At 50.7% G+C, this 24,132-nt stretch overlaps 5 protein-coding genes across 5 annotated transcripts; 4 read left to right on the forward strand and 1 right to left on the reverse strand.

Annotated features, from left to right (window-relative positions):
- The first annotated feature begins 586 nt into the window (after positions 1 to 586).
- Positions 587 to 4,348, forward strand: BO82DRAFT_355150 (peroxidase/cytochrome P450 family protein). Its single transcript, XM_025635366.1, has 6 exons — positions 587 to 766; positions 944 to 1,259; positions 1,311 to 1,408; positions 1,469 to 1,517; positions 1,566 to 1,758; positions 1,812 to 4,348. The coding sequence occupies exons 2-6, from the start codon at positions 993 to 995 to the stop codon at positions 3,989 to 3,991; spliced, it is 2,787 nt and encodes a 928-aa protein (XP_025491123.1). The 5' UTR covers positions 587 to 766; positions 944 to 992; the 3' UTR covers positions 3,992 to 4,348.
- Positions 4,232 to 4,947, forward strand: BO82DRAFT_355151 (uncharacterized protein). The gene has a single exon (XM_025635367.1). The coding sequence runs from the start codon at positions 4,296 to 4,298 to the stop codon at positions 4,560 to 4,562; it is 267 nt and encodes an 88-aa protein (XP_025491124.1). The 5' UTR covers positions 4,232 to 4,295; the 3' UTR covers positions 4,563 to 4,947.
- A 928-nt stretch (positions 4,948 to 5,875) lies between these two features.
- tom1 (E3 ubiquitin-protein ligase TOM1) lies at positions 5,876 to 18,244 on the forward strand (the record flags this gene model as incomplete). Its single annotated transcript, XM_025639354.1, has 5 exons — positions 5,876 to 5,923; positions 6,010 to 9,874; positions 9,945 to 13,787; positions 13,848 to 18,095; positions 18,150 to 18,244. 5 exons carry the CDS (start codon positions 5,876 to 5,878, stop codon positions 18,242 to 18,244), a joined length of 12,099 nt encoding a protein of 4,032 aa, XP_025491125.1.
- Positions 18,245 to 18,818: 574 nt separating this feature from the next.
- On the forward strand, positions 18,819 to 20,675 carry BO82DRAFT_355153 (ribose-phosphate diphosphokinase). The gene is made up of 4 exons (XM_025635368.1): positions 18,819 to 19,068; positions 19,143 to 19,234; positions 19,319 to 19,691; positions 19,750 to 20,675. The coding sequence occupies exons 1-4, from the start codon at positions 18,998 to 19,000 to the stop codon at positions 20,174 to 20,176; spliced, it is 963 nt and encodes a 320-aa protein (XP_025491126.1). The 5' UTR covers positions 18,819 to 18,997; the 3' UTR covers positions 20,177 to 20,675.
- Positions 20,676 to 22,475: 1,800 nt separating this feature from the next.
- BO82DRAFT_355155 (40S ribosomal protein eS6) lies at positions 22,476 to 24,057 on the reverse strand (the record flags this gene model as incomplete). The annotated part of the gene is made up of 6 exons (XM_025635369.1): positions 22,476 to 22,862; positions 22,939 to 23,257; positions 23,337 to 23,435; positions 23,515 to 23,535; positions 23,701 to 23,773; positions 23,950 to 24,057. 6 exons carry the CDS (start codon positions 24,052 to 24,054, stop codon positions 22,766 to 22,768), a joined length of 714 nt encoding a protein of 237 aa, XP_025491127.1. The 3' UTR covers positions 22,476 to 22,765.
- Between the last annotated feature and the right edge of the window lie 75 nt (positions 24,058 to 24,132).

Here is a 24,132-nt window from a genome sequence, read left to right on the forward strand (position 1 = left end):
ATCGTGGCTATCAATCACCCAAAGGCCGGCTTTCCATACCTACGAAGTATCAACCTAGAATTTGTCTGTCTGTGCCACCCGAATGGACGACTCGAAAGCTCCAGCTGCACAATTTGAACTCACTTCTCATCGGCTCACTAAAGTAAGAACTTAACCTAGTCTAGAAGCGACCTCTTACGAGTTCTCCACGCTCTCTGCATCGCCGCCCTGATAGGGGCCCCTCCCTCGGTCTTTACCGGTCCCCTCCATCATCTAGACCATGGCGCCTTTTACCTTTGATGTCCCGCTAAGGCACCTCTGATCACGGCCAATTTGTCTGTCAGCTCAGCGTGGCGTAAATCCCAGCTGGAACAGCGCTCATTTGTCCTCATGTCTCATACATACGAATCACACTGCCGTCGGACTAGCTCTCCTCACGGGGCATTCTTCGCCTAGACAGATGCCAATGCCTCTCAAGCCGTAAATTTCTTATTCGCTCGTATCGGGGTCGCCGACTCCCTCTCTCCCCACAGCCACCATGCTGATACTGATCCAATCCTATAAATGAGCATGCGTTTCCCCCTTCTCTTACCGATCGCATTTGCTTGTCGATGGTCAACCTGTCACGCACAGATACTTTTAGTTGTTGGCTTCTGAAGCCTGTGCGTTTAGGCTTTAGTGCACTGTTTACCGTGCCTGGTTCGGTTCTCCCCGCATTTGGCAGTGCCTCCACATTCTTCGGTGCAATTGCTTGGTTTCTCTTCCCGGATTTGTTTTCAACTACCTGGTGAGCCACATTGTCCCAATGCGTCTCGTTATTCTCGTACTTTGGGGCAAGCCGGCGAGCATATTTCTTAGGATCCCCGGAATGGCTCCGACGGATCAATTGGGATGAGCCAGCAATGGCACATTCTTGTTGGCCTGCTACATTCCAATGAAAAGCAATCACTAACAACCAGCACAGTGTCAAAATATTACCAGATTGTATACTAAGAGGCTTAATCTAGCCCGTCATGGCTACCAAGCAGGAGAAATCGCTCCTGAACGGTGTTGGGAGCAAGATCTCCCAGGTCGAGAAAGTCATTTCAGCATCCTTACGGCCATTGCCTACTACAACGGGCGATGGGACATACGTCACAGAGCAGGTGCAGACAGGCTTTGTCAAGGACCTTGGCCATGTGGACCTTGATAACATCAAGGCCATCTTGGAGATTGTTAAGGATACTGCAACAGGCGAGCCGCTCAATGACAGACACTATATTATGGAGCGAGTGATCCAAGTCAGTGGTCTAGTTTTTCATTCGGATTAAGCCCTTCTAACCCTTGTTTAGCTCGCTTCCGGTCTGCCCTCAACCTCCCGAAATGCGAAAGCCTTGACAAATACTTTCCTCAAACAACTATGGAACGATTTGGAGCATCCGCCAATCTCGTAAGTTGATTGACAGGAACGGAGACTATGTATTGACCACGAGATTGACCGTATTTGTAGCTACCTCGGTTCGGACCACGTATACAGACAGGCGGATGGTTCAGGCAATGTATGCAGTTCCAACCATATTCTGAAGAATCCTTCACTAACGAATCAGAACTTCCTATGGCCTCACATTGGTGCCGCTGGTTCCCACTATGCTAGATCTGTACGCCCAACAACAGTACAGTCTCCTTCTCTTCCAGAGCCCGAGACACTTTTTGCCTCTCTCTTGGAGCGAAAGGATTACAAGGAACATCCGAACAAGATCTCCAGCATCTTGTTCTACCTTGCTTCCATCATCATTCATGGTAAGGCTGAAAAACCGAGATGCTTTCCAGGTAATTAGCTGACAGTTCTTGAGATCTTTTCCAAACCGACCGCAATGATTATACTGTGAGCTTGACATCTTCTTACTTGGACCTGTCGCCGTTATATGGCAACAACCAAGACGAGCAGAATCAGGTAAGGACATTCAAGGACGGAAAACTGAAGCCGGATTGCTTCTCCAGCAAACGTATTCTGGGCTTTCCTCCAGGAGTCGGTGTTCTCCTGATCATGTTCAACCGCTTCCACAACTACGTCGCTGAAAACTTGGCTACTATCAACGAGGGCGGTCGTTTCACCAAGCCGGATGAGTCGAATACCAAAGCATATGCGAAGTACGACAATGACCTCTTCCAGACTGCTCGACTGGTGACGTGCGGCTTGTATATCAACATTATCTTGAAGGACTACGTTCGTACAATCTTGAACATCAACCGAACGGACAGCACCTGGAGTCTGGACCCTCGAGCAGAGATGCAGGATGGACTTCTTGGCGAGGCACCAGCGCAAGCCACCGGTAACCAAGTTTCTGCTGAGTTCAATCTCGTGTACCGCTGGCACTCTTGTATCTCCAAGCGGGATGAGAAATGGACGCAGGATATGTACCGCGAGTTGTTCCCGGGGAAAGAGCCGGAGGAGATCTCTCTGCGAGAATTTCTGCGGGGCGTGGGTCAGTGGGAAGCTCGTCTACCAGAGGAACCTTCTGACCGCCCGTTCGCTGGGCTACAGCGCAAGGAAGACGGATCGCTGGACGAAGGTGAACTAGCTAAGCTTTTTGCAGACAGTGTTGAGGATTGTGCGGGTGCCTTTGGGGCATCGAATGTTCCTTCCGTCTTCCGCAACATCGAAGCCCTGGGTATCATGCAGGCCCGTTCCTGGAACTTGGCCACGTTGAACGAATTCCGAAAATACTTCAACCTCACGACCTACAAGACATTTGAGGAAATCAACCCTGACCCTTACATTGCTGGTCAGCTCAAGAGGCTGTACGAGCATCCCGACCTGGTTGAAATCTACCCGGGCATCATTGTGGAAGACACGAAGGAATCTACTATACCTGGAAGTGGCCTGTGCACGAACTACACGATATCGAGAGCTATCCTCTCCGATGCCGTAGCTTTAGTCCGTGGTGATCGCTTCTATACAGTGGACTACACGCCAAAGCATCTGACGAATTGGGCATACAACGAGATTCAGTATCAAGATACTGTTGATCAAGGGCATGTCTTCTACAAGCTTGTCTTACGTGCATTCCCCAACACATTTGCTGGCAACTCTATATACGCTCATTTCCCTCTCGTTGTTCCATCCGAGAATGAGAAGATTTGCAAGGATCTTGGCCGGTTTGACGACTACAGCTGGGATCGGCCCAGCCTCACCCCGCCTCCACAGTTCATCTCCTCGAATGCCGCCTGCATGGCTATTCTGAGCGATCAAGAGACTTTCAAGGTTACCTGGGGTAAGAAGATTGAGTTCCTCATGCGTCACAACAATCAGCCTCACGGCCGGGACTTTATGCTGTCCGGAGACAAACCTCCGAACGCTGCGTCCCGGAAGATGATGGGAGCAGCCCTCTATCGTGACAAGTGGGAGAGCGAGGCTAAAAAGTTCTATGAGAACATCACCTTGAAACTTTTGCATCAGCATTCGTATCAGATTGCCGGTGTCAACCAGGTTGATATTGTTCGCGACATTGCCAATCTCGCGCAGGTTCATTTCTGCGCGAATGTGTTTTCATTGCCCCTCAAAACCGAATCGAACCCCAGGGGGATTTTCACGGAACAAGAACTTTATGAGATAATGGCTCTTGTATTTGCGTCGATTTTCTACGATGCCGATGTTGGGAAATCGTTTGAGCTCAATCAGGGTGCTCGGAGCGCAACACAGCAGCTCGGAGAGCTGACAATGGCCAATGTCGACTTCGTTAGGAATACCGGCTTCATTCAGAGCCTGGTCCACAGTCTGCATCGGCATGATATTCTGAGCGAATATGGTGTGCACATGATCCAGCGTTTGCTCGCGAGTCAAATCTCCCCGACTGAGATTGTTTGGACGCACATTCTGCCGACTGCGGGCGGAATGGTTGCCAACCAAGCCCAGCTCTTCTCGCAATGTCTTGACTACTATCTGTCCGAGGAAGGCTCTGTTCATCTGCCAGAGATTAATCGACTTGCTAAGGAAGACACCCCTGAAGCTGATGATCTTTTGCTGAGATAGTAAGATTCTCTTAAGACCGTACTTCAATTCTGGTACTAACGGACTGTTATAGCTTCATGGAAGGCGCTCGTTTGCGCTCTTCGGTAGCCTTGCCTCGTTACGTGGCTAAGCCCACGGTGATCGAGGATGCCGGGAAAAAGCTGGCATTGAAGACCGGCCAGCTGGTTTATTGCAACTTGGTATGTGAATCAAAATGATGGCTTGGTGTGGAGTTTCATGGAGTGCTAACATTGCATAATAGGTCGCCGCTTCAAGAGACTCCGTCTGCTTCCCGGAGCCTGAAACCGTTAGGCTTGACCGCGACATGAGCGCATATGCTCACTTCGGATGGGGCCCTCACCAATGCCTCGGAATGAGTCTCTGCAAGCTTGCGCTCACAACCATGTTGAAGGTTGTAGGACGTTTAGACAACCTCCGACGTGCTCCTGGCCCCCAGGGCCAGTTGAAGAAGATTCCAAGCCATGGAGGCATAACCATTTACATGACTGCCGATCAGAGCAGCTTCTGGCCCTTCCCTTCGACCATGAAGATTCAGTGGGATGGAGAGCTACCGCCTCTTGCTGCGAACTAAGGAGTCGGCGGGTGGACGGGTTGGCACAAGTATTTTAGCGTGTATATTAATGTGTTGGATTAGCCTATCTATATATGAATCTCTTTTTACTTCTATCTTTGTCTTTTTCCAGCTCCAAGGGCTTGGTTTCTTAGTACATCATAAATGATGAGAGATGTGGTGGAACCGATTCCTTTGCATGGGTTGATGCATGGCATTGTTTGTATACAGATATCTGCTAGAGAGATGAACAGTGTCAATATTCATTTGTGCTGGATGGGTTTTTCAAACTCACAAGGCTTATGAATAATGTGTTATTGGATATGGGATGTTCTCTTCATTGCTTCTAAGCGAGTTTTGAATGTTGTATAGTACAAATGAAGCTGCGGCAGGAAGTATATATCACAGGACAACTATAGTGGTAGAGATGGATTATGAGACATTGTGTGGTTACCAGTAAAGACAAGCAATCAGACTGATCGAGGCATCATCGAGTCTTACTGAAGCACTCTGCCTTAACGCCTTGTTTCCCATATGAGGCGTCACAAAAGTCGAACATATCCATTCACTGTACTTGTACGTACTAGGTAAGGTAGGAGTCGGGCCTTAAGTAGGCTCTGATGCAATAACACTGGCAGCGGGGAAAGAAGAAGACCCGCTCCGGACGCTTCAACCGCGAAAGTAAGAGGTAAGAGCGTGCTAACTAAAGAGAACCGCCCGCTAGAGAAGCTCCCGTCCAGTCCATCATCGGCATAATTTCACGAACCTTCCAGCTGCAAGCAACACCCGACGACTCACTTCCTCCTCCACCTCCTCCTCACCCTCTTCCTCTCACCCAGTACTCACACCCCACCTCCCTCTTCTCTCTCCCTCCCATCCACAACTTACTCTACTTCCTACTCTTTCATCAAGGCGAGGACTCGATTTTCTTTCCTCTCCCGATTGTTTGAATCCTCTAAATCGAGATTGAAATTTCAGGGCAGCGCCTGCACCGTTCCCTGTCATCCTTGATCATCGCCAGCGGTACAGTAATAACGCCGCTATCCTCAATCCTTACCTTATCTTCTTCCACTTTCTCCAACCATATAACCTTTCCGATCGGGAAAAGTCCTTTGCATTCTACCAACTCGAGCACTCCGGGTCTTTTCCTTGACCGCTTCACTCTTTGGTTTGCTTGAGGCAGAGAGCCGGGAAAAAAACGTCATAAGTCTTTCTCGCGACTTGATCCGCGACCCGGTCTCCACGACCACCCCTCCCCCCCTCCACCCTCGTACAGAGGAGTCTCTCGAGTCCTTTACATTTCCTCATGACCGCCGGTCCTCACAATCGTAATCATGGGGAGAATTAAAAAGGTCGCGAGCCAGAAACATGAAGCTACGATCGTGAGTTCTTCTCGCTCCAACCCCGCGTGCCATCGTTGTTGATGTGAAGGCTGACTGAAAAATTTTCTCGCTCTCGGTGCGTTTAGTCGCCATATCTAGCAGAATTCATCACTCGTGCTACGACTATATCGATTCCCGAGCTCCCGTCACATCTCAACAGCTTCTCTCGTCTATGGCCATTTCCCAGAGGCGACTTATACCACTGGATCAACGTTCTCAACCGATTCGATGAGATTCTTGCATCTGTAATTGAGGCGTATAATCTTCATCAAGGCCCGCAGACGAAATCTTTCAGCAGAGAGTTCTTGGTGCAGTGCTCCGCGACAAATGAAAACGGCGGAACTCCGGAGGATGTCGATGCCAGGTTGGATGCTCTGCAGTATGGCCCAGAAGGAGACAGGGAATTACTGGAAGTGATCATCGATTTCTCCCGACTCTTGCTGGAGAAGTGTGGCAACCGCAGTCTGTATGGTAGTAGTGAGCGCCTTGGGGATCTTCTCAACACCACATCGCCTTCTCTCCTCCAGTCAACCCTACGCCTATCGCTCTGCCTGGCACAGAGGTATCATTCACGTCACCGAGGTGGCTCCCATCTCCAGCAGAGCTTGCTAGCAGCACACTACAATATCGACTTAGAGAAACTGCAGAAAATTGCCGCCCCGTTCCCTCGTCCGACTGGGGTGTCGCCTGCAGCAGCAGTCAAGACGAAGGAGAAGGGATCCCAGACTAAACACAACGCCAACGATCTGGTCACGCTGACTCGAGAGAACGACAGCTGGGATGAGTGGGGACATGTTCGCTTGCTCTATTATCCGTCCGGACCATCGGAGCCAGCGAATGCGTTGTTCGAGCCCGGTAATAGCGGCCCTTTGGTGCAACCTCCCACTACTCCAACACCTCTGCGTAGAACTCATACTCACCCCACCCCACGCTTGAGTCGTCTGTCCACAACCGACGACTCACCCAGTTCTGTGATCGCGACTCCCGCAAAGCCAGACGAAGCGCTACGGGGCGGCACAAATCTTGAAATTCCCTATTCTAAGATCTCATCATCCAAGGCCGAAGATCTTCTTGCCACTTATGTGGGAGAGGTACCGGATGACTCCAAGTATGAATTGCTGCACAGGATTCGCACTGCTCAGGGATTGGCAACGTCACGGGACAGCAGGGAGCAGATACTGGCCATTCGGATCCTTGCCCTCACCAACCTGGCCTATGTTTACCCCGAGCCGCTATTCCAGCAAAAGATACTTCAGTATGATATGGAACAACCCAAGCGCCTTCAGCTTGCTTTCCAATTGGCTGAACTTGTTCATCTTGGGGCAAGTGGTGATCTGAAAGTCTCACGGACTGTGCAGACATTGGCACTCCAGGCGCTCGACGCCCTTGCGAAACACAAGGCTCGTGCTATTGACGTCTGTGCTGCTTTGAGTGTGAATGTGAACCATGGTGTCTTGATGTTCCTCACCCGGAAGGTTGTCAATGAGCTGGGCTCCGAGGACAACGAGCAGGATGAGGGTAGCCAGGATGAGTGGCGGGATGCTTTGCTTGCCTTATTGCGGACGTTGCCCGGGTCAAGTACTAGGACTCCTGAGACTCTTGTTTCCGCCGGGCTGATCCCAATGTTCGTGGATGTTCTGAAGCTACGAACTGAGAAGGCTCGTCGAGTCTACTCCAGGGTAATGGAATTCTTGGATACCTTCGTCCACGCAGTTCGTGATGCACTTGGTACTCTTACTAGTTCGAAGGGATTTGATGCAATCTCAGACTTGATCGATCATGAAACCAAATCTTCTTTCGAGCATGTAAAAAACGGAAATGGACTCCCCCCGCAACACAAGACACCATCTATCGACTATCAGATCCCTTATTTCCAACAGCAGACCCTCCGTTGGATGTTTCGTTTTGTCAATCATATCATGCAACATAATGGTGGTGGATTCGATCGTGTTCTTCGGAATCTGATCGACTCGCCTCAGCTGCTGACATCCTTGCGGCTTGTACTTGAAAATGCCCGGGTGTTCGGCTCTCATGTTTGGAGCAATGCGGTCAACATTCTCAGCAGCTTCATTCATAATGAGCCCACTAGCTACGCGGTCATTGCTGAGGCTGGACTCAGTAAAAGTCTACTGGAAGCTGTGACGTTCTCTGAGCTGAAGGTCGCCGAGAAGCCAGCAGCTGAACCGGAGAATGTTTCCACAGAAAATGAGCCCTCGACGACTGCGAGTACTGGAACTTCTGAACCTACAGCGACCAAGGATAAAGCCCCTCGCGTCTATAGCATCGCACGACCGAAAGATGTACAGCTGGCACCTGGGATAATGTCTGCTGCAGAAGCTCTTTCTTGCGTGCCTGCTGCGTTCGGAGCCATCTGTCTAAACTCATCAGGATCGGATTTGTTTCAGTCTTCCCATGCGCTGGAGAGTTTTTTCGAAATCTTCGAGAACCCGGAGCATGTGAGATGCTTGAAAGACGACCCGAACCTGGTCCGCTCCTTGGGTACTACTTTTGACGAGCTCGTGCGGCACCATCCAGCTTTGAAGTCCCATGTCATGACTGCAGTCATTGTCATGGTCGCCCGTGTGGGCCTCCTCTGCAAAACTAAAGCTTGGTCACATGGTTTGGGAGCAAAACTTTGGACGGAAGACCAGCAAGGCAAGCAAGTCCTTGCAGGATCAACTTCTCATTTGTTGAACGCAATCGGAGTTGAGAGTCAGGATTCTTCTAACGCTCAATCTTCGCTTGGGATTCCCCAACTCAACTCCGACTTGCTTCCGAATGGTGGAAAGCTTCAGATTGGCGATCTAAGTCAAATTCTGCCCTCTTCGGACGGACAACTTGAGCCCAAGAATGTAGATAATTCAGGGCTCACGGCTACTGACTACCTTTATCCTGTTGTTCGTTTCTTGGGGGCCTTCTTTGAGAACCAAGCTAACTGCACATACTTCATCGAGTCTGGTGCCGCGGAGTTCATTCTCGACTTCGCAACCCTACAGAGCCTTCCCTTTGATTTCCACAACACGGAAGCCAATCAGGAGCTTGCTGTTCTCGTGCATATGTTAGCAGAAACCAAACCTCATGTGGTCGTACCGTCTCTTTTGCAGCGGACCGAGCGGGCCGTTGACATGCTCGCGGAATTCTGGCAGAAGCCCGAAAACCTCCACAACGGCTTCTTTAGTCCTTTGATCAAACAGTCGTCTCAGCCTGGGTCGGAGGATAAAGGCAAAGAAACACTTTCCCCCGCATTGACAGATGGAACGTATCTTGCTAAGCACATGGGGGCTGCACTTGTTTTGACTGACTTCCTTCGCGAGATTTTCTCCATGCCCCTATATCAATCCCGCCCCAGTCTACAGCTTCCGATTTTTGTCCAGGTGAACCTAGCTGACCATTACTGCTCGCTCGTAAAGAAACTGGGGGGATTGCATGCTGCTTGCGTTTGGGAGGAGATTCTGCTTGAGAAGAACATACCTGATACTTGGGATCAGGCCACGAAAGTGCAACAGTCTGGTGCTACTTCTGAGAAGCCCGCCGATGCTCAATTGCAGCCAAACTCTGATGCTGTACTTGTTTCTAGCGGTGAATCCCAACGGGAGGGCTCAGCTGCAAGCGACGCCGCTCAGGCAGGTGCCGTGCAAGAGGCGAAGCCGAATGCATCCAAGGTGCCTGAAACTGGAGTCGCCTTCACGAATGCACAAGCTCTGCGATACCTCTTGAGTTCTTTGCCTTCTTCTATCACGGGATTCTTTCACAATCTGGGTCTCGGTCTGAGCGGAAAGAAGAGATATGATGCCTACCAGAAACAGAACGCAACTTCAGTGGCTGAAGAGATTGCGCAAGCTGTGCTCGAGCAATTGCGATTCCAGCCTCCAAAATCAAGCCAGAGCTCGAAGCTGCGTTTTGCTTACCTCATTGTCATACTTTCTTCCTTCTCGCATCTGCTTTATGAGGGTGAGTAAATATGGTCATTAAGATATTGCCCCTTGACGACATAATAACTAATCATTCTTGTTTTTCATAGTCACGCCGGACCGCCCGCATGCACACTATTTGACAATGGTGCTGTTTGCGTTCAAGAGACTTGAAGGCTTAAAAGCGATGAAAGAGATCTGTGACCTATTTGTCCAGGAGGTGAAGACTCTTACGCCGCCAGAAAAAGTTCCAGAGTCTGAGACAGATGTCTCTGCGAGACTCACTTCCGCATACGGTGGTATCAAGATCATTCTCGGCTTCTTTTCGGAGCTCGCCTCGGGCAAGAACATAATGGAGTCTAGCCAAACACAATCGATGACAACAAGCGGTGACCGGGACCGGGACCGACCAGATTATTTCCAGCCTGCCCAGTTTCTCGTTGATCTTCGAATGGAAATTTTGCCAATGGCCCGTGAAATGTGGAACTCAGATTTCGCCACACAGTCGTCCAGTTCTGTTGTCAAGTGCCTGATCGACATCTTGCGCTCTTCTCTTGATGGTGACCATGAAGCCGGAGCTGCTCGGCAATCCGATACGCCTCCTGCTCTGGTAGATGTATCTCGACGAGCGTTTGTCATCAGCAGGGATCGGTTGCTTTTACTTCGGGAGAAGGGGTTTGATAACGATCTTCTGAACGAGGCAGCGTACCGATGCTACAATCACGGTACTGCCGAAGAATACTGTAGGGCACAAAATTGGTTGCGGGCCCCGCCCAGAGTACCCCCGCCGCCTAACGACATCGAGTCTGTCCGTTCTTTCACACCACCCGGGGCCGAGCCAGCTGAAGATGCTGCAGGAGACTCGCCGTTCAGCGGCGTACTCGATCGATCTGCGCTCGCCCTGCTCTTGGCTCAGGCCTCGGGTCGGCCGACCGAAGACGGATCACGCCCCGAGCAGGCTCAAGGCAGGAACGAGGATAGCGAAGTCAGGCATGGTACGGAGTTCTTAGCTAGAGCATTGACTCATATTCTCAATGACGACCACGGAGCAGGGAATGATGAACGGGGGCATCCGTCCAACAGGATTCCACGCAATACCTCAACTGCTGAAGGCATTCTCTCCAGTCCCTTGAACCAAGCCGCTCATCAAGCGTCCGAACAACGTTCAGAACAGCCAACAAGGCGACGCCAAGTGGTCACAGTTGAAGACTTGGACACCGAACGAGAGAAAGTTCGCTCAAATCTGATTGAACGCTGCTTGGATGTTCTGAACGAGCACCACGATGTGTCTTTCGAATTGGCCGACCTCATTGCTTCGGCTACCAGAAAGCACCGTGATCCAGAAAGTTTTCGCAGGGACGTTGGCGAGATTCTGGTCCAGTCGCTGGTATCGTTACAGATGGAGAATTTCCAGGCAGCTGGTAAGAAGGTAGCCGCCTATGCTCACCTTCTCGCCTTGGTTGTGCAAGACCGAGAAATGTACAGTGCTGCTTTAGGAGAGCTCAAGGAATGTTTCTCGACTTTCCTCGGGTTCGTCCAAGTAACTACAGAGAAGTCCGCCGATGAAACGTTCCCCTGGATTGGGCATGTATTGCTTGTCCTGGAGAAGTTGCTTTCAGACGATGCCCAACCGCCTCAGATTCGCTGGACGCCACCTGGCAACGATGCTGCAAACGCCGACGACGAAGGCCCAGCTCATCTGGAAGAACCGCTTGTTGCACCCGACCAGAAGATGCAGTTGTTCGAAGCATTGGTCGAAGTGTTGCCTAGGGTTGGCAAAGATGACACTTTGGCTCTTTCCATTTGCCGGATTCTCGTGATTCTTACTCGAAGCCGCGAGATCGCTGCCCGCCTAGGTGAAAAGCGCAGCTTACAGCGTCTGTTTGTCATGGTCAAGCAGCTCTCCAGTGCCACAAATGAGAAGTTGCAGTCAGCCTTCATGTTGATCCTGAGACACATTGTTGAAGATGAGGATACGATCCGCCAGATAATGAGAAGCGAGATTGTTGCCAACTTCGAAACCAAGTCTACTCGCCAAGTTGACACCACTGGCTATGTACGCCAAATGTACCATCTTGTGCTTAGATCCCCAGAATTGTTCGTGGAAGTTACAAACGAAAAGCTCAAGCTGCAGCGATTTGATAACAGGCAACGTCCGCAGGTCCTCGTGCTGAAGACTGAGAAGAATAATGCATCACAAGTGTCTTCTACATCTAAGCAAGGAGCTGAGAAGCCAAGTAGTGCTGAGGCTCAGTTGGGAGACGCATCAACTGTCGAGGATAAAGACAAACCAAAGACCACTGCTGAACTCAAACCACCCGTGGTAGAAAATCCGGATGGCGTTATACACTATCTTCTCTCCGAACTTCTGTCTTACAAGGATGTTGATGACAAGGAGCCCTCGACTGAAACTGCAGATACAGCTGCCCCTGATCAGTCGGAGACCCAGACCGATGTTGAAATGTCTGTTGACGAGCCACTGCCATCAGTCACCAGCAATGACGCTCAAGGCACCCGAATATCCAAGAAATCGGATAAGCCTGCTTTTAAGGCTGATGATCATCCAATTTACATCTATCGCTGCTTCCTTCTGCAGTGTTTGACTGAGCTCCTTTCGTCGTACAATCGCACCAAGGTTGAATTCATCAACTTCTCACGCAAAGCCGATCCTCTCGCAACAACCCCTTCGAAGCCTCGCTCCGGAATCTTGAATTACCTCCTGAACGCTCTCGTACCCGTTGGGACCATGGAACATGACGAGTCCGTCGCTTTTAAGAAGCGCAGCAACACTTCTGCTTGGACGATGCGTGTGCTCGTTGCTCTGTGCGCCAAAACTGGTGAATTCGGTGGGATTAGAGGGCGTCGCAATGAGCCCACTTTCAACGAGGAAGACGAGCCTGAACTTGTTTTCGTGCGAAGATTCGTCCTTGAACATGCTCTACGATGCTATAAAGAGGCGAACTCCTCGACTGAGCCTTTGGATGCCAAGTATGCCAGGCTGATGTCTCTTGCAGATCTTTTCGACAAGATGCTGAGCGGGTACACGTACGGCTCGAGTGAGTCGGGCTTCCCATCGTCTGTCAGGCAGCTAGGGAAGACCATGTTTGAGAAACACTTCATTTCTGCTCTCACTGCCTCGGTGGCGGAGATCGATCTCAATTTCCCGGCATCCAAACGGGTCATCAAGTATATCCTCCGGCCCATTAACAAACTCACGCAGACGGCAGTTATTCTGAGCGAAAATTCAGATATATCTACTCTAGGTGAGACTGAGGACGATGAGATTTCATCGGCCACATCGGTATCGGATATGGAGGACGACCGTGAAGAGACCCCTGATCTGTTCCGCCATTCTACACTGGGCATGCTGGAGCCTCGTCATGAAGAAGAGACGAGCTCTGAAGAGTCCGAGGAGGAAGATGATGAGATGTATGACGATGAATATGACGAAGAAATGGACTATGACGAGGAGCTACCGGAAGATGATGGCGAGGTTGTAAGTGATGAGGATGAGATTGAAGGCATGGGACCTATTGAAGGCCTTCCCGGTGACAACGGCATGGATATTGAAGTCGTCCTTGATGACGAAGACGACGACGATGAAGACGACGAAGATGATGATGAGGACGATGACGTCTCTGAAATGGATGATGACGATATCCTCGCTGGCGAAATCACCGGTGACCATGACAACGACAGTCTCGATGAAGGAGATGAGGACGAATGGGAAAGTGAAGACATGTCTGAAGGTGATGAGGAAGCCGAGATCATGAATCAATTCGAAGACGAGTTGGATGATATCAGGCAAGCCGATCAACGTGGCGATGGGCAGCGTTTTGACGACTTGTTCCGAGTTCTCAATGAGGCTGCTGGTGGCGTCGATGGACTTCAGGCTGATAGCCTTGACGACATGCATGACGATATGGTCGACGATGAGTTGGCAGAAGATGAAGGTCAGTAGCTCCATCAACTCATTTCCCTTTTGCTCATACGATGTGCTAACGTCGCCCCAGAAGACGAAGAGATCGACGAATTGGAGGAGGAACTCGAGGACGCCGATGAAGATCAAGGCTCCTATGAAGGGTTCGACGACGAGGAAGATCTCATTGACCCATGGGGATGGGACGCTGACGATCATCCGCCTCGCGGTCATCATCATCGATTCCGTGGCACTCAACCCGCCTGGGCTGCTGTCACAGGAATCATGCCCAGTCGCCATGGCATTGTTCCTATCCCGCCCTACCGACTTCACCGGACTCAGATTCCACCCCGAGGTGGGGCTGATGACGGAACAAATCCTCTCCTTGTTCGTACTGACCGTGGCTCTGACGCTGTCGGCCAACCCCGTGGACCTGGTAATGAGGCGTTCACAGATTGGGTTCATGGCATGGAGCCCGTATCAACCGGCCGCCTTCTCCCCATGGACAGTCCTGTCAGCTTCATGAACGCAATTATGCAGGCAATTGGGAATCAAGGAGCTCCTGGATTTGGTGTTGTTACTCGCCCAGATGGTATTCATGTTCATGTCGACAGACGCGCTATCCCTTCCAACCGTATTCAAGATATTTTTGGGCTTGGCAGACAACAGGCCGCACCCTCTCGGTCTAGGGATGACCCTTCGCAGGCCGTGAGCTTCGCTTTGGCCCCAACCAAGACCCGATGGCAAGAGGAGGCTCGCATTCTGTTCAGCAACAACTATGTTGAGAAGACCCAGCGAGTGATCAACTCTCTACTGAAGATCCTGGTCCCACCTGCTATTGAGGAAGGAAAGAGACTCGAGAAACAGGCGGAGGAAGAGCGCAAACGGAAGGAAGAGGAGCGTGCAGAGCGCGAACACCAGGAGCGTATTGCTCGGGAGGAAGAGGAAAAAGAGCGCAAGCAGAAGGAAGAAGAAGAGAACGCTCGGAGACAGCAAGAGCTTGAACTTCAGGAAGCAGAACGACAGGCTGCAGGCGTCGATACGGAGCCAATGGACGATGTGCAGCAAACCGATGTGGTCGCACAAGCGACTGAGTCAACCCAAGCGGACACAGGACCATCGGAACCTGCCCGCCGCGTGCACACAACAATCAGAGGACGTCAAGTCGATATTACCGGAATGGAGATTGACCCCGAGTATCTCGAAGCTCTACCTGAAGAACTAAGAGAAGAAGTCATCATGCAGCAACTCGCAGAACAACGATCCCAAGCTGCTGCTGCTGGCGAGGAGCCTACTGAAATCAATCAAGAATTCTTGGAAGCCTTGCCTCCGGAGATTCGAGACGAATTGCTGCAGCAAGAGGCCGCTGATCGTCGTCGCCGTGAGCGCGACAATGCCCGCAGACAAGCTCCTACCACTGAAGGCGCCCAGGTACACGCCGGAGAGATGGACGTACCAGATTTCTTTGCGACCCTCAATCCTTCTCTGCGACAAGCTATTCTTGCTGATCAGCCTGACGAAGTCCTTGCGACCTTGGGTCCCGAGCTCGTAGCTGAAGCTCGCGCTTTGCCCGGCAGACGTTTAGAGCAATTCGATGACATCACCAGAGTCGAACACCGCCATAGGAATGAGCCAGCCGATGATCAAGAGCCAAAGAAGCAACAGCGGCGCCAGATTGTTCAGATGCTTGACAAACCTGGCGTTGCTACATTGCTGCGCTTGATGTTCATGCCTCTTCAAGGCAATGCTCGCCATCAATTAAATGACATCCTCCACAACGTATGTGAGAACCGCCAGAACAGGGTTGAAGTCATCAGTCTCCTTCTTTCTGTCTTGCAAGATGGAAGTGGGGACGTGTCTGCCATTGAGCGCAGCTTTGCTCAGCTCTCGCTCCGTGCCAAGCCAGCTTCTATTCAGAAGACTCCTCAATCCATCAAGCGCAATTTGACGTTCCAGACTTCCTCGAACGTCAGCAATGAGGTGACTCCGACTATGGTGGTGCAGCAATGCTTGGGGACCTTGTCATTCTTGTCTCAATACAATCAACAGATCGCTTGGTTCTTCCTTACCGAGCATGATTCGTCGTCTTCCCTGAAGCTCAAAGCATTCCGCAAAGGCAAGGGCAAGGAGAATCGGGCCAACAAGTTTGCGCTCAACGCATTGTTGTCTCTGCTTGACCGCAAGCTGATCATGGAGAATCCCAATTGCATGGAACAATTATCCAGTCTCCTGAGCAGCATCACCCAGCCTCTGACTCTTCTACTTCGACGCGAAAAGGAGCGGCAAGAGGAAGAGAGCAAGGGCAAGAAGTCTGAGCAACCAAAGATTGAGCAGGGCTCCAGCGAACAACAGCAGAGCGCTTCCGCGGAACAGGAAAGCTCTACTGCAGACGCCACAATGACAGACGCTCCAGTTCCCACTGTTGAGACCACACAGACATCGGCACAGACTGAAGAAAGTGCCGTAGCCAGCACCGATGATAAGGCAAAGGTTTCAGCAGAGGAAGAGAAGCACAAGAAAAAGACCCTTGAGCCCCCAGTTGTCCCCGATCACAACCTTCAATTGGTGGTTCATATCCTTGCAGCCCGCGAATGCAATGGCAAGACCTTCAGAGACACACTGTCTACCATCAATAACCTGTCTGCCGTCCCGGGAGCCAGGGACATCATTGGAAACGAGCTGGTTAGGCAGGCTCAAGCTTTGAGCACGGTCATCCTTACAGACCTGGACGAACTCCTGTCGCACATTCACCAAGCCCGGACTGGTACCGATATGCAGGGCTTGGCATTGGCTAAGTTCTCTCCAGCTAGCTCCGATCAAGCCAAGTTGCTGCGAGTCTTGACAGCGCTTGATTATCTATTCGACCCCAACCGCGCAGACAAGGTCAAGGGAAGCGAGTCTGAAACCAGTGCCGCTAAAGAGGATGTCATGCAAACCTTATACGAGTGCGCCACGTTCGGGCCATTGTGGACTAGGTTAAGCGAATGCTTGACCGTTATTCGACAGAAAGAGAACATGCTGAATGTCGCGACTATCCTTCTTCCTTTGATTGAAGCCTTGATGGTTGTATGCAAGAACACCACGCTGAAAGATACGTCTATCTCGCGGAACAGCCGTGAGCTCTCGGTCGCGAGCACTTCAGTTGACAATGGTCTCAATATGGAGAGTCTTTTCTTCAAGTTCACCGAAGAGCATCGCAAAATCCTGAACGAACTTGTCCGGCAAAACCCCCGACTGATGAGCGGCACATTCTCACTATTGGTCAAGAACCCCAAGGTACTCGAGTTTGATAACAAGCGCAACTATTTCACTCGCCGCTTGCACTCTCGTGGTGCGGAGCCTCGCCATCCTCACCCTCCTCTTCAGCTGTCCGTTAGACGTGACCAAGTTTTCCTCGACTCCTTCAAGTCTCTGTACTTCAAGACAGCCGATGAACTGAAGTTCGGAAAGTTGAATGTGCGCTTCCATGGTGAAGAGGGTGTCGATGCAGGCGGTGTGACTAGGGAATGGTTCCAAGTTCTCGCACGCGGCATGTTCAATCCCAATTACGCTCTATTCATTCCTGTAGCTTCGGACAGAACTACCTTCCATCCCAACCGTTTGAGTGGTGTCAACTCAGAGCATCTGATGTTCTTCAAATTCATCGGACGGATCATTGGCAAGGCTTTGTACGAAGGCCGCGTCCTGGATTGTCACTTCAGTCGCGCAGTTTACAAATGTATCCTCAGTCGGTCAGTGTCTATCAAGGATATGGAGACTTTGGACCTCGACTACTACAAGTCTCTTCTCTGGATGCTTGAAAATGACATCACGGACATCATCACGGAGACGTTTGCTGTCGAGACGGATGACTTTGGTGAGAAACAGGTGATCGACCTTATCGAGAATGGTAGGAATATCCCGGTCACCGAAGAGAACAAGGAGGAATACGTGCAACGTGTTGTCGATTACCGCTTGATTGGGTCCGTCAAGGAGCAACTGGACAACTTCCTGAAGGGATTCCATGAGATCATTCCTGCCGATTTGATTTCAATCTTCAACGAGCAGGAGCTCGAGTTGCTGATCTCCGGTCTGCCTGAGATTGACGTCGACGACTGGAAGGTCAACACTGAGTACCACAACTATTCGGCCTCGTCGCCCCAGATCCAGTGGTTCTGGCGTGCTGTCCGCTCATTCGACAAGGAAGAGCGTGCTAAGCTCTTGCAATTCGTCACGGGCACGAGCAAGGTTCCATTGAACGGATTCAAGGAGTTGGAGGGTATGAATGGAGTCAGTCGGTTCAATATCCATCGGGATTATGGCAACAAGGATCGCCTACCAAGTTCCCACACTTGTTTCAACCGTAAGTACACAGAATCCATCGGCTGAAGTACCGCATGCTAACTCTGACCCGCAGAACTTGATTTGCCCGAGTACGAGAGCTACGAGACTTTGAGGCACCGTCTATACACCGCGATGACTGCTGGTAGCGAATATTTCGGGTTTGCATAAAACAACGGCGCTCATCCATCTTGTTGTTCACTTGAACAATGGGGTCATAATTCAACATGCTTTTCCGTCTCTCTAATGCTGAAGCATATGATGGCGTTTTCATGATTTTTTTTTATTCTTGAACTAGTTTGTACAATGCTGGGCTGATGGGTTTGTTTTCTTTGCAGAGGCATGGCCAGGACCGGGGGTTTCATTGACAATTCGCCTGAAGTGCAGGTCAGACGGCTGTCATGGTTACTAGAATGGTCCAGACCTGCCCCCGTTTAAATCCTTTTTCTTTTTACTCTTACTTTTACAATTTGTTGCTTTCAGTTTCTGTGTTGAAAGGTTTTCTCATCTTTTGTACTTTCTCCCCATCAGCCATGGTTACAGATCAGATCAATACGATTGTAGTTCTGTTATACTCCTCCATCCACAACTCATATTTAGTTAGTTACCCAATTACTCATCATTGCCCCGATCCGGGAGTCTGGAGGCGGTAAGGGGAAGTGGGTCCGGGGTCACGGGATGGCATTTTTTTCTGCTGGGCGAAAAAGTCACCCGCCGGCGGGGCATTCGATCTCAACTTCGACTTCTTCAGTCGCTTTTCGGTTTCCGGTGTATGCGCCTCTCGTCTCTTCCGGGCATGCTCTATCTTGATTACTGACGTGGTTCAATTCTCATCACATCCGAAAGCTGCCTGCTCATCGGATCCCTTCTATTATCACTTTCCCGTCTGCGCAATCCCCCAGAACCTTCATCTCGCGATTCACAATGGCAACCAACTCAATCAAGCTTCTGACTGGTAACAGTCACCCCGAGCTTGCAAACCTCGTGGCCGCTCGGTATGCGCTATAGAAGGAGCCTTGGTTTTAGTCCTACTGCATATCATGGGCTAACAAGTTGCTTTGACCGGCAGGCTTGGCATTGAGTTGACCAAGATCATGGTCCTACAATACTCCAACCAGGAAACCAGCGTCACGATCGGTGAAAGTGTACGAGATGAGGATGGTATTGTTGCCCTGGCTCTGTTCATTGTCTCTTTATTCGGTGAGGAGAGAAGTGCTCGCCGCTAACATGGACTTTGGTTTGCAGTCTTCATTCTGCAGTCGACGCGCCCGAATGACATCAACGACGGTCTGATGGAATTGCTTATTATGATCAACGCTTGCAAAACCGCCTCCGCCAGACGTATCACAGCCGTCATTCCTAACTTCCCCTATGCGCGCCAAGATAAGAAAGATAAGAGCCGTGCGCCGATCACCGCGAAGCTCATGGCCAACATGCTTCAGACTGCCGGCTGCAACCATGTTATCACCATGGACCTGCATGCCAGTCAGATCCAGGGCTTCTTCAACGTCCCCGTCGACAACCTGTATGCCGAGCCTAGCATGTTGAAGTGGATCCGGGAACATCTGGACGTGACCAACTGTGTCATCGTTAGTCCTGATGCCGGTGGTGCCAAGCGGTAAGCAACTGACACACTCGATCTTGTCCTGCGGACGCACGTGCTGACAGTAGAACAGTGCCACTGCCATCGCCGACCGCCTTGACCTGCAATTCGCCCTGATCCACAAGGAGCGTCCCCGCCCTAATGAGGTCTCGCGCATGGTCCTCGTCGGTAGCGTGAAGGATAAGGTTGCCATCATTGTTGACGACATGGCCGACACCTGCGGTACCCTCGTCAAGGCCGCCGACACGGTCATGCAGCACGGTGCTAAGGAGGTTAACGCCATTGTTGTCCACGGTATCCTCTCCGGCAAGGCCACCGAGAACATCAACAACAGCTGCCTCAGCCGTGTCGTTGTGACCAACACCGTCCCTCACGCCGAGAAGAAGGAGCAGTGCGATAAGATTGAGACCATCGATATCAGCCCTACCCTTGCCGAAGCCTGCAGACGTACCCACAACGGTGAATCCGTCAGCTTCTTGTTCTCTCACGCCGTCGCTTAAATGCACCAATGGTTTTCGACAGTGCGAGGGTGGAGGTAGCACGGTGCTGCGTTGTTGATTCGCCCTCCATGTTGAGCATGATTAGGTTCTTTCACGCAGATTGAAGGACGCTGGGATTTTTCAACTTATGATACTAGCAGCTCGGACGGGATGTAATAGTCCCCCCTTGCGCCTTCGCTTGTTCTTTTTCTTCTTCTTCTTCTTCTTCTTCTTCAAACGCAGCATCTTTAGATTATGAGGATCGCATGAAACACATGAGGCAGTGAGCCCTGGACGGGATGGATGGAAATGGATTGAGAGAGATAAGGGGGGGGGAAAAGCCAAGGCTGTCTTTTTCTTTCTTTGCCTGTTTTGGCTTTGTTTATCAACTCCAATTAAAGCATATGTACATATATTTACAACCCCCTCGGAGTTTTGCACTATTTCGGTCTGAGTTTGAACTTCGACCACCAAGTACCCTTTATGAGCGGAATGAAATATGAAATGGATTTGATCGAGATTTTGAGGTTGTGCTTGATGTTTGACGGTGTAGACTGGGAGATATCCTGGATTCTTCAATTCCTTAGATCGTATGTGATTTGTTCAAATAGAATAGCACTTCAAGATCCGGAGCCAGGGGCTCTTGCAGATTGTGAGCCATCTGAAGAGCGGCCCGGATTGAGGCAGCCATTGGGAACTGTTTTCTCGATCTTTAGAGCACGAACTTCGATCCGGATTGTCAATCCGCCTTGGGTTTACTATGTACTGTAGTACCACAGGAGCAAAAACACAGTATCAGATTGATCAATAGTGAGAAGGAGAGCATCTACCCACCCTCGGTACATATATATACATACAATGCATGTCGCAGGTTATTACCGAGTGCAGTAACTTGCAATATCGAGACGCACACACTCGTAAGCACTACTAAAGGTATAGCGTCTACTCCCATGTTCTGCAACTACGTGTTAACATAATCAATCTAGCTGTCGGATACAGTTGCAGCGGGCGATGCCAGTGTCCAGTAAGTCGGCGAATGTACCTTCCTCAATAGGAAGATGGCTCCCGCTGCCCTGAATTCCTGACCTCGTCGTCTTTTGCTCACCCATGGATTATAAGTAGCTGAATTTTATTCAGTGTTCGTAGTCTCATTCTCCCAGTACTGACGGAATCTTGATACTTGGACACGGTCTCTCTCTCCTTTCTCTCTCCCACTTCCGATCTAGCTATAGAACATTGAAGTACTGCATTCAACCCTGCTCTATATAGACTAACCCCCTCCTTTGGTTTTGAGTCATGAGTCTTTTATATTGAACAAGCTGCAGTGACCAGCTCAACCCAAGAGATATGACTTCGAGTTAAATAACAAAGAATCCCACGCCGGTTGCTCCTCATACATGCATAATTTGGGATAGAACATATGGTTTCTGAGACAGATCCAGTGGGTCCCATCCCTTGGGGAACCACTCGAACCGAATGAGTTGACTGACTTGACTGCCGTATACCTGCTAGGGTATGTATGCATAGTGGGCAATGTGTGGGCTGGTTGGACAAGGAGTGCCTTAGTTGTGATTTGATGGGGATTGTTTGCGAAAGTGACACCGTAAAGCTTAGGCAGGAAATAAAAGAAACCTAAGGCAGTGAGCACCGGCCACTCGGGGGCCAGATTGATTGATAAGGGCTTGAGGGGGTTTCTTTTAAAGGTCCGGTCCTCGGTGTGTTGCTGCCCTCTCCGCAAGTGGGCGGCGGGTTTTTCTTTTTTGTGGGACGGGTTGGGAATTGGATTGTGAGGTGGAGACCACCACACACATTGCGGTGCACTGCACTGCACTGCACTACACTACAGTTATCACTTTATGTACAGTACAGTTCTGGGAGAGAGGGGTGATTATAGAAACCTAGGGCGAGCTAGGGCTGTATGTGGTCTTATGCCATTTTAAGTGAGTGGTGTTGAGCCTGTTTATTTAGGTACTGTACAGTGCAAGGTTGCTACATCGACCTGTGTGCAGGTGGAAAGATAGAGCTTTGACTCTTAAGAGGACACTTAAGAAGTTTATTCACAACAGAAATTGTGGTAGTGGCAGATATTCAACCTCAGATGAGAAAGAAAATAACCTGGGGAATTCTACAAGGCTTCAATTATCCTTACCTGCGAGGTTTGAGGGACTTTGCCAATCTCCTCAATGTTGAAGACGCAAAGGTGAAAGATGTTTAGAAAAAAAAAAAGGAACACAATTTTAACATTTTTTGCTTTTCATGCCCGTTAGAAAGGTTTGGGATATTGCATTTCCATTTTTTGGATAAAACAAATAAAGTGGCACGCCAAAGTCTTGGTCCCGCAGACGCCCATAATCTCCTCCGTCCCCCAACCTTTTCTCCTCTCTAGATTTTCCTTCCGTCAAGGAAGTCGTGGACTACGTTCGTTTCCCCTGCTACGGAGTGCAAGATAGGATGCGGAAGAGAGAGAGAGAATGAAAGAGAGGGAAGGAAACCCCCTTCCCGTTGCTGAGATTTCCTTTCCTATACTTTCTTCCCCGCTGCAAGTCTCTAACATGCACTAGAACAGAGACGACACAGCCCCGACCATTATTCCCCGTGGACGAAAAACATTTACTTTCTCATCGAAGAGGCTCTGCGCTTGCGGAGCTCGTCACGCTTGGCCTTCTCCTCGTGGACACGGCTGGCGAGGAGCTTGGCGTAGTCGTTACTGTTGGATAAGTGGTTAGAACAGATCATGATCCGAATGACCTGGAAACGGTCGGTAGGATGGGAACAAAACTTACGCAGCATCGCGAGCAGCCTCAGCGCGGCGGCGCTTAAGGGCAACCCTTTGGCGCTTGCGCTGGAGACGCTGGGGAGTGACCAGACGCTGGATCTTGGGGGCCTTGGTGTAGTCGGCCTTGCCCTCACGGGTGACGGTACGGCGGATGACGAACTTGCGGACATCATCCTTCTTGTCGAGACCGAAGAAACGACGGATCTTGGTGGCACGCTTGGGGCCGAGGCGCTTGGGGACAACGGTGTCGGTGAGACCGGGGAGCTCACCCTCACCCTGCTTGACAATGCTCAGGGCAAGGACGGCGAGATCCTGACCGGTGATGGCTGTGGAAAAGAAACATTGCGTGTCAACACCCCCCGACTCGTCGTTTAATCTCAAGGATCTCGGATCTGTAGAACATACCACCACGGACACTCTTGCGCTTGCGCTCACCGGTGCGGCGGGGGCGGTAGCAGCTGTGGCCCTCAGCGAGGAGGAGGCGGGTACGGGTAGGAAGGAGAACTGTTCAAGAGGCGAAATCGGTAAGTTTCCTGTCTGGTTTGTCGTGTGATTGGGCGTTCATATTTGGTCGGTTACATACCACCCTGCTTCATGGGGAAACCTAATCATGTCAAGTCAGCCTTCATGTCTCGATATACGAATGCATGTCGTTCCAGTCTGCTGCGCGCATCCTTCACCCCCCGAATCTCTCCCCGCTCTTCCCACAACCTCTCCAACCGGCGCAGCAGATGAAAGACGAAGGAAAAGCGGTGTTCCCAAATCGTACCTTGCTTGTCGTTACCACCGGTGATCTTGAGGAGGTAACCCTTGAATTCGTCACCGAGGGAGTCGCCGGGGACCTGTAATTGCAAAATTCATCCCAATCAGCCATTCTGTTCATCCACTTCCCCCGTCGTGTGTGTGATCGTGTGCAAATGTATTTCTGAAGGTTTTGTGTGTGTTCTTTTTCTTTCGATGTGTGGTTTTCCGAGCGCGTCCATTTTCTTCAAACAGGGGAGGAGAGGGTAATGCTGACTTCGGTTCCCATGCGCTTCTCCATGAAGGGACGGAGCTTGCGCTCATCGTCGATCTCGATGATCTTCTGAGACCCATTGGCCGGGTAGGAGATGTTGAGCTTCATCTTGACGGGGCTGCGCGGTCAAGACGGAGGGCGCGGGTTTGTCGACAGGTCGATGAGGTTCAGGTCGTCGGGGATTCG

Source organism: Aspergillus uvarum, assembly GCF_003184745.1.
Source record: "Aspergillus uvarum CBS 121591 unplaced genomic scaffold BO82scaffold_33, whole genome shotgun sequence".
Taxonomy (NCBI): domain Eukaryota; kingdom Fungi; phylum Ascomycota; class Eurotiomycetes; order Eurotiales; family Aspergillaceae; genus Aspergillus; species Aspergillus uvarum.

Excerpts from the sequence above, each read along its gene's own strand:
- BO82DRAFT_355150 (XM_025635366.1), top strand. The coding sequence starts at position 993 with ATGGCTACCAAGCAGGAGAAATCGCTCCTGAACGGTGTTGGGAGCAAG. Across the intron at positions 1,409-1,468 it reads TTGGAGCATCCGCCAATCTC|CTACCTCGGTTCGGACCACG; the intron begins GTAAGTTGATTG and ends CCGTATTTGTAG. Across the intron at positions 1,759-1,811 it reads TGCTTCCATCATCATTCATG|ATCTTTTCCAAACCGACCGC; the intron begins GTAAGGCTGAAA and ends ACAGTTCTTGAG.
- BO82DRAFT_355151 (XM_025635367.1), top strand. The coding sequence starts at position 4,296 with ATGAGCGCATATGCTCACTTCGGATGGGGCCCTCACCAATGCCTCGGA.
- BO82DRAFT_355153 (XM_025635368.1), top strand. The coding sequence starts at position 18,998 with ATGGCAACCAACTCAATCAAGCTTCTGACTGGTAACAGTCACCCCGAG. Across the intron at positions 19,069-19,142 it reads GCAAACCTCGTGGCCGCTCG|GCTTGGCATTGAGTTGACCA; the intron begins GTATGCGCTATA and ends TTTGACCGGCAG. Across the intron at positions 19,692-19,749 it reads GATGCCGGTGGTGCCAAGCG|TGCCACTGCCATCGCCGACC; the intron begins GTAAGCAACTGA and ends ACAGTAGAACAG.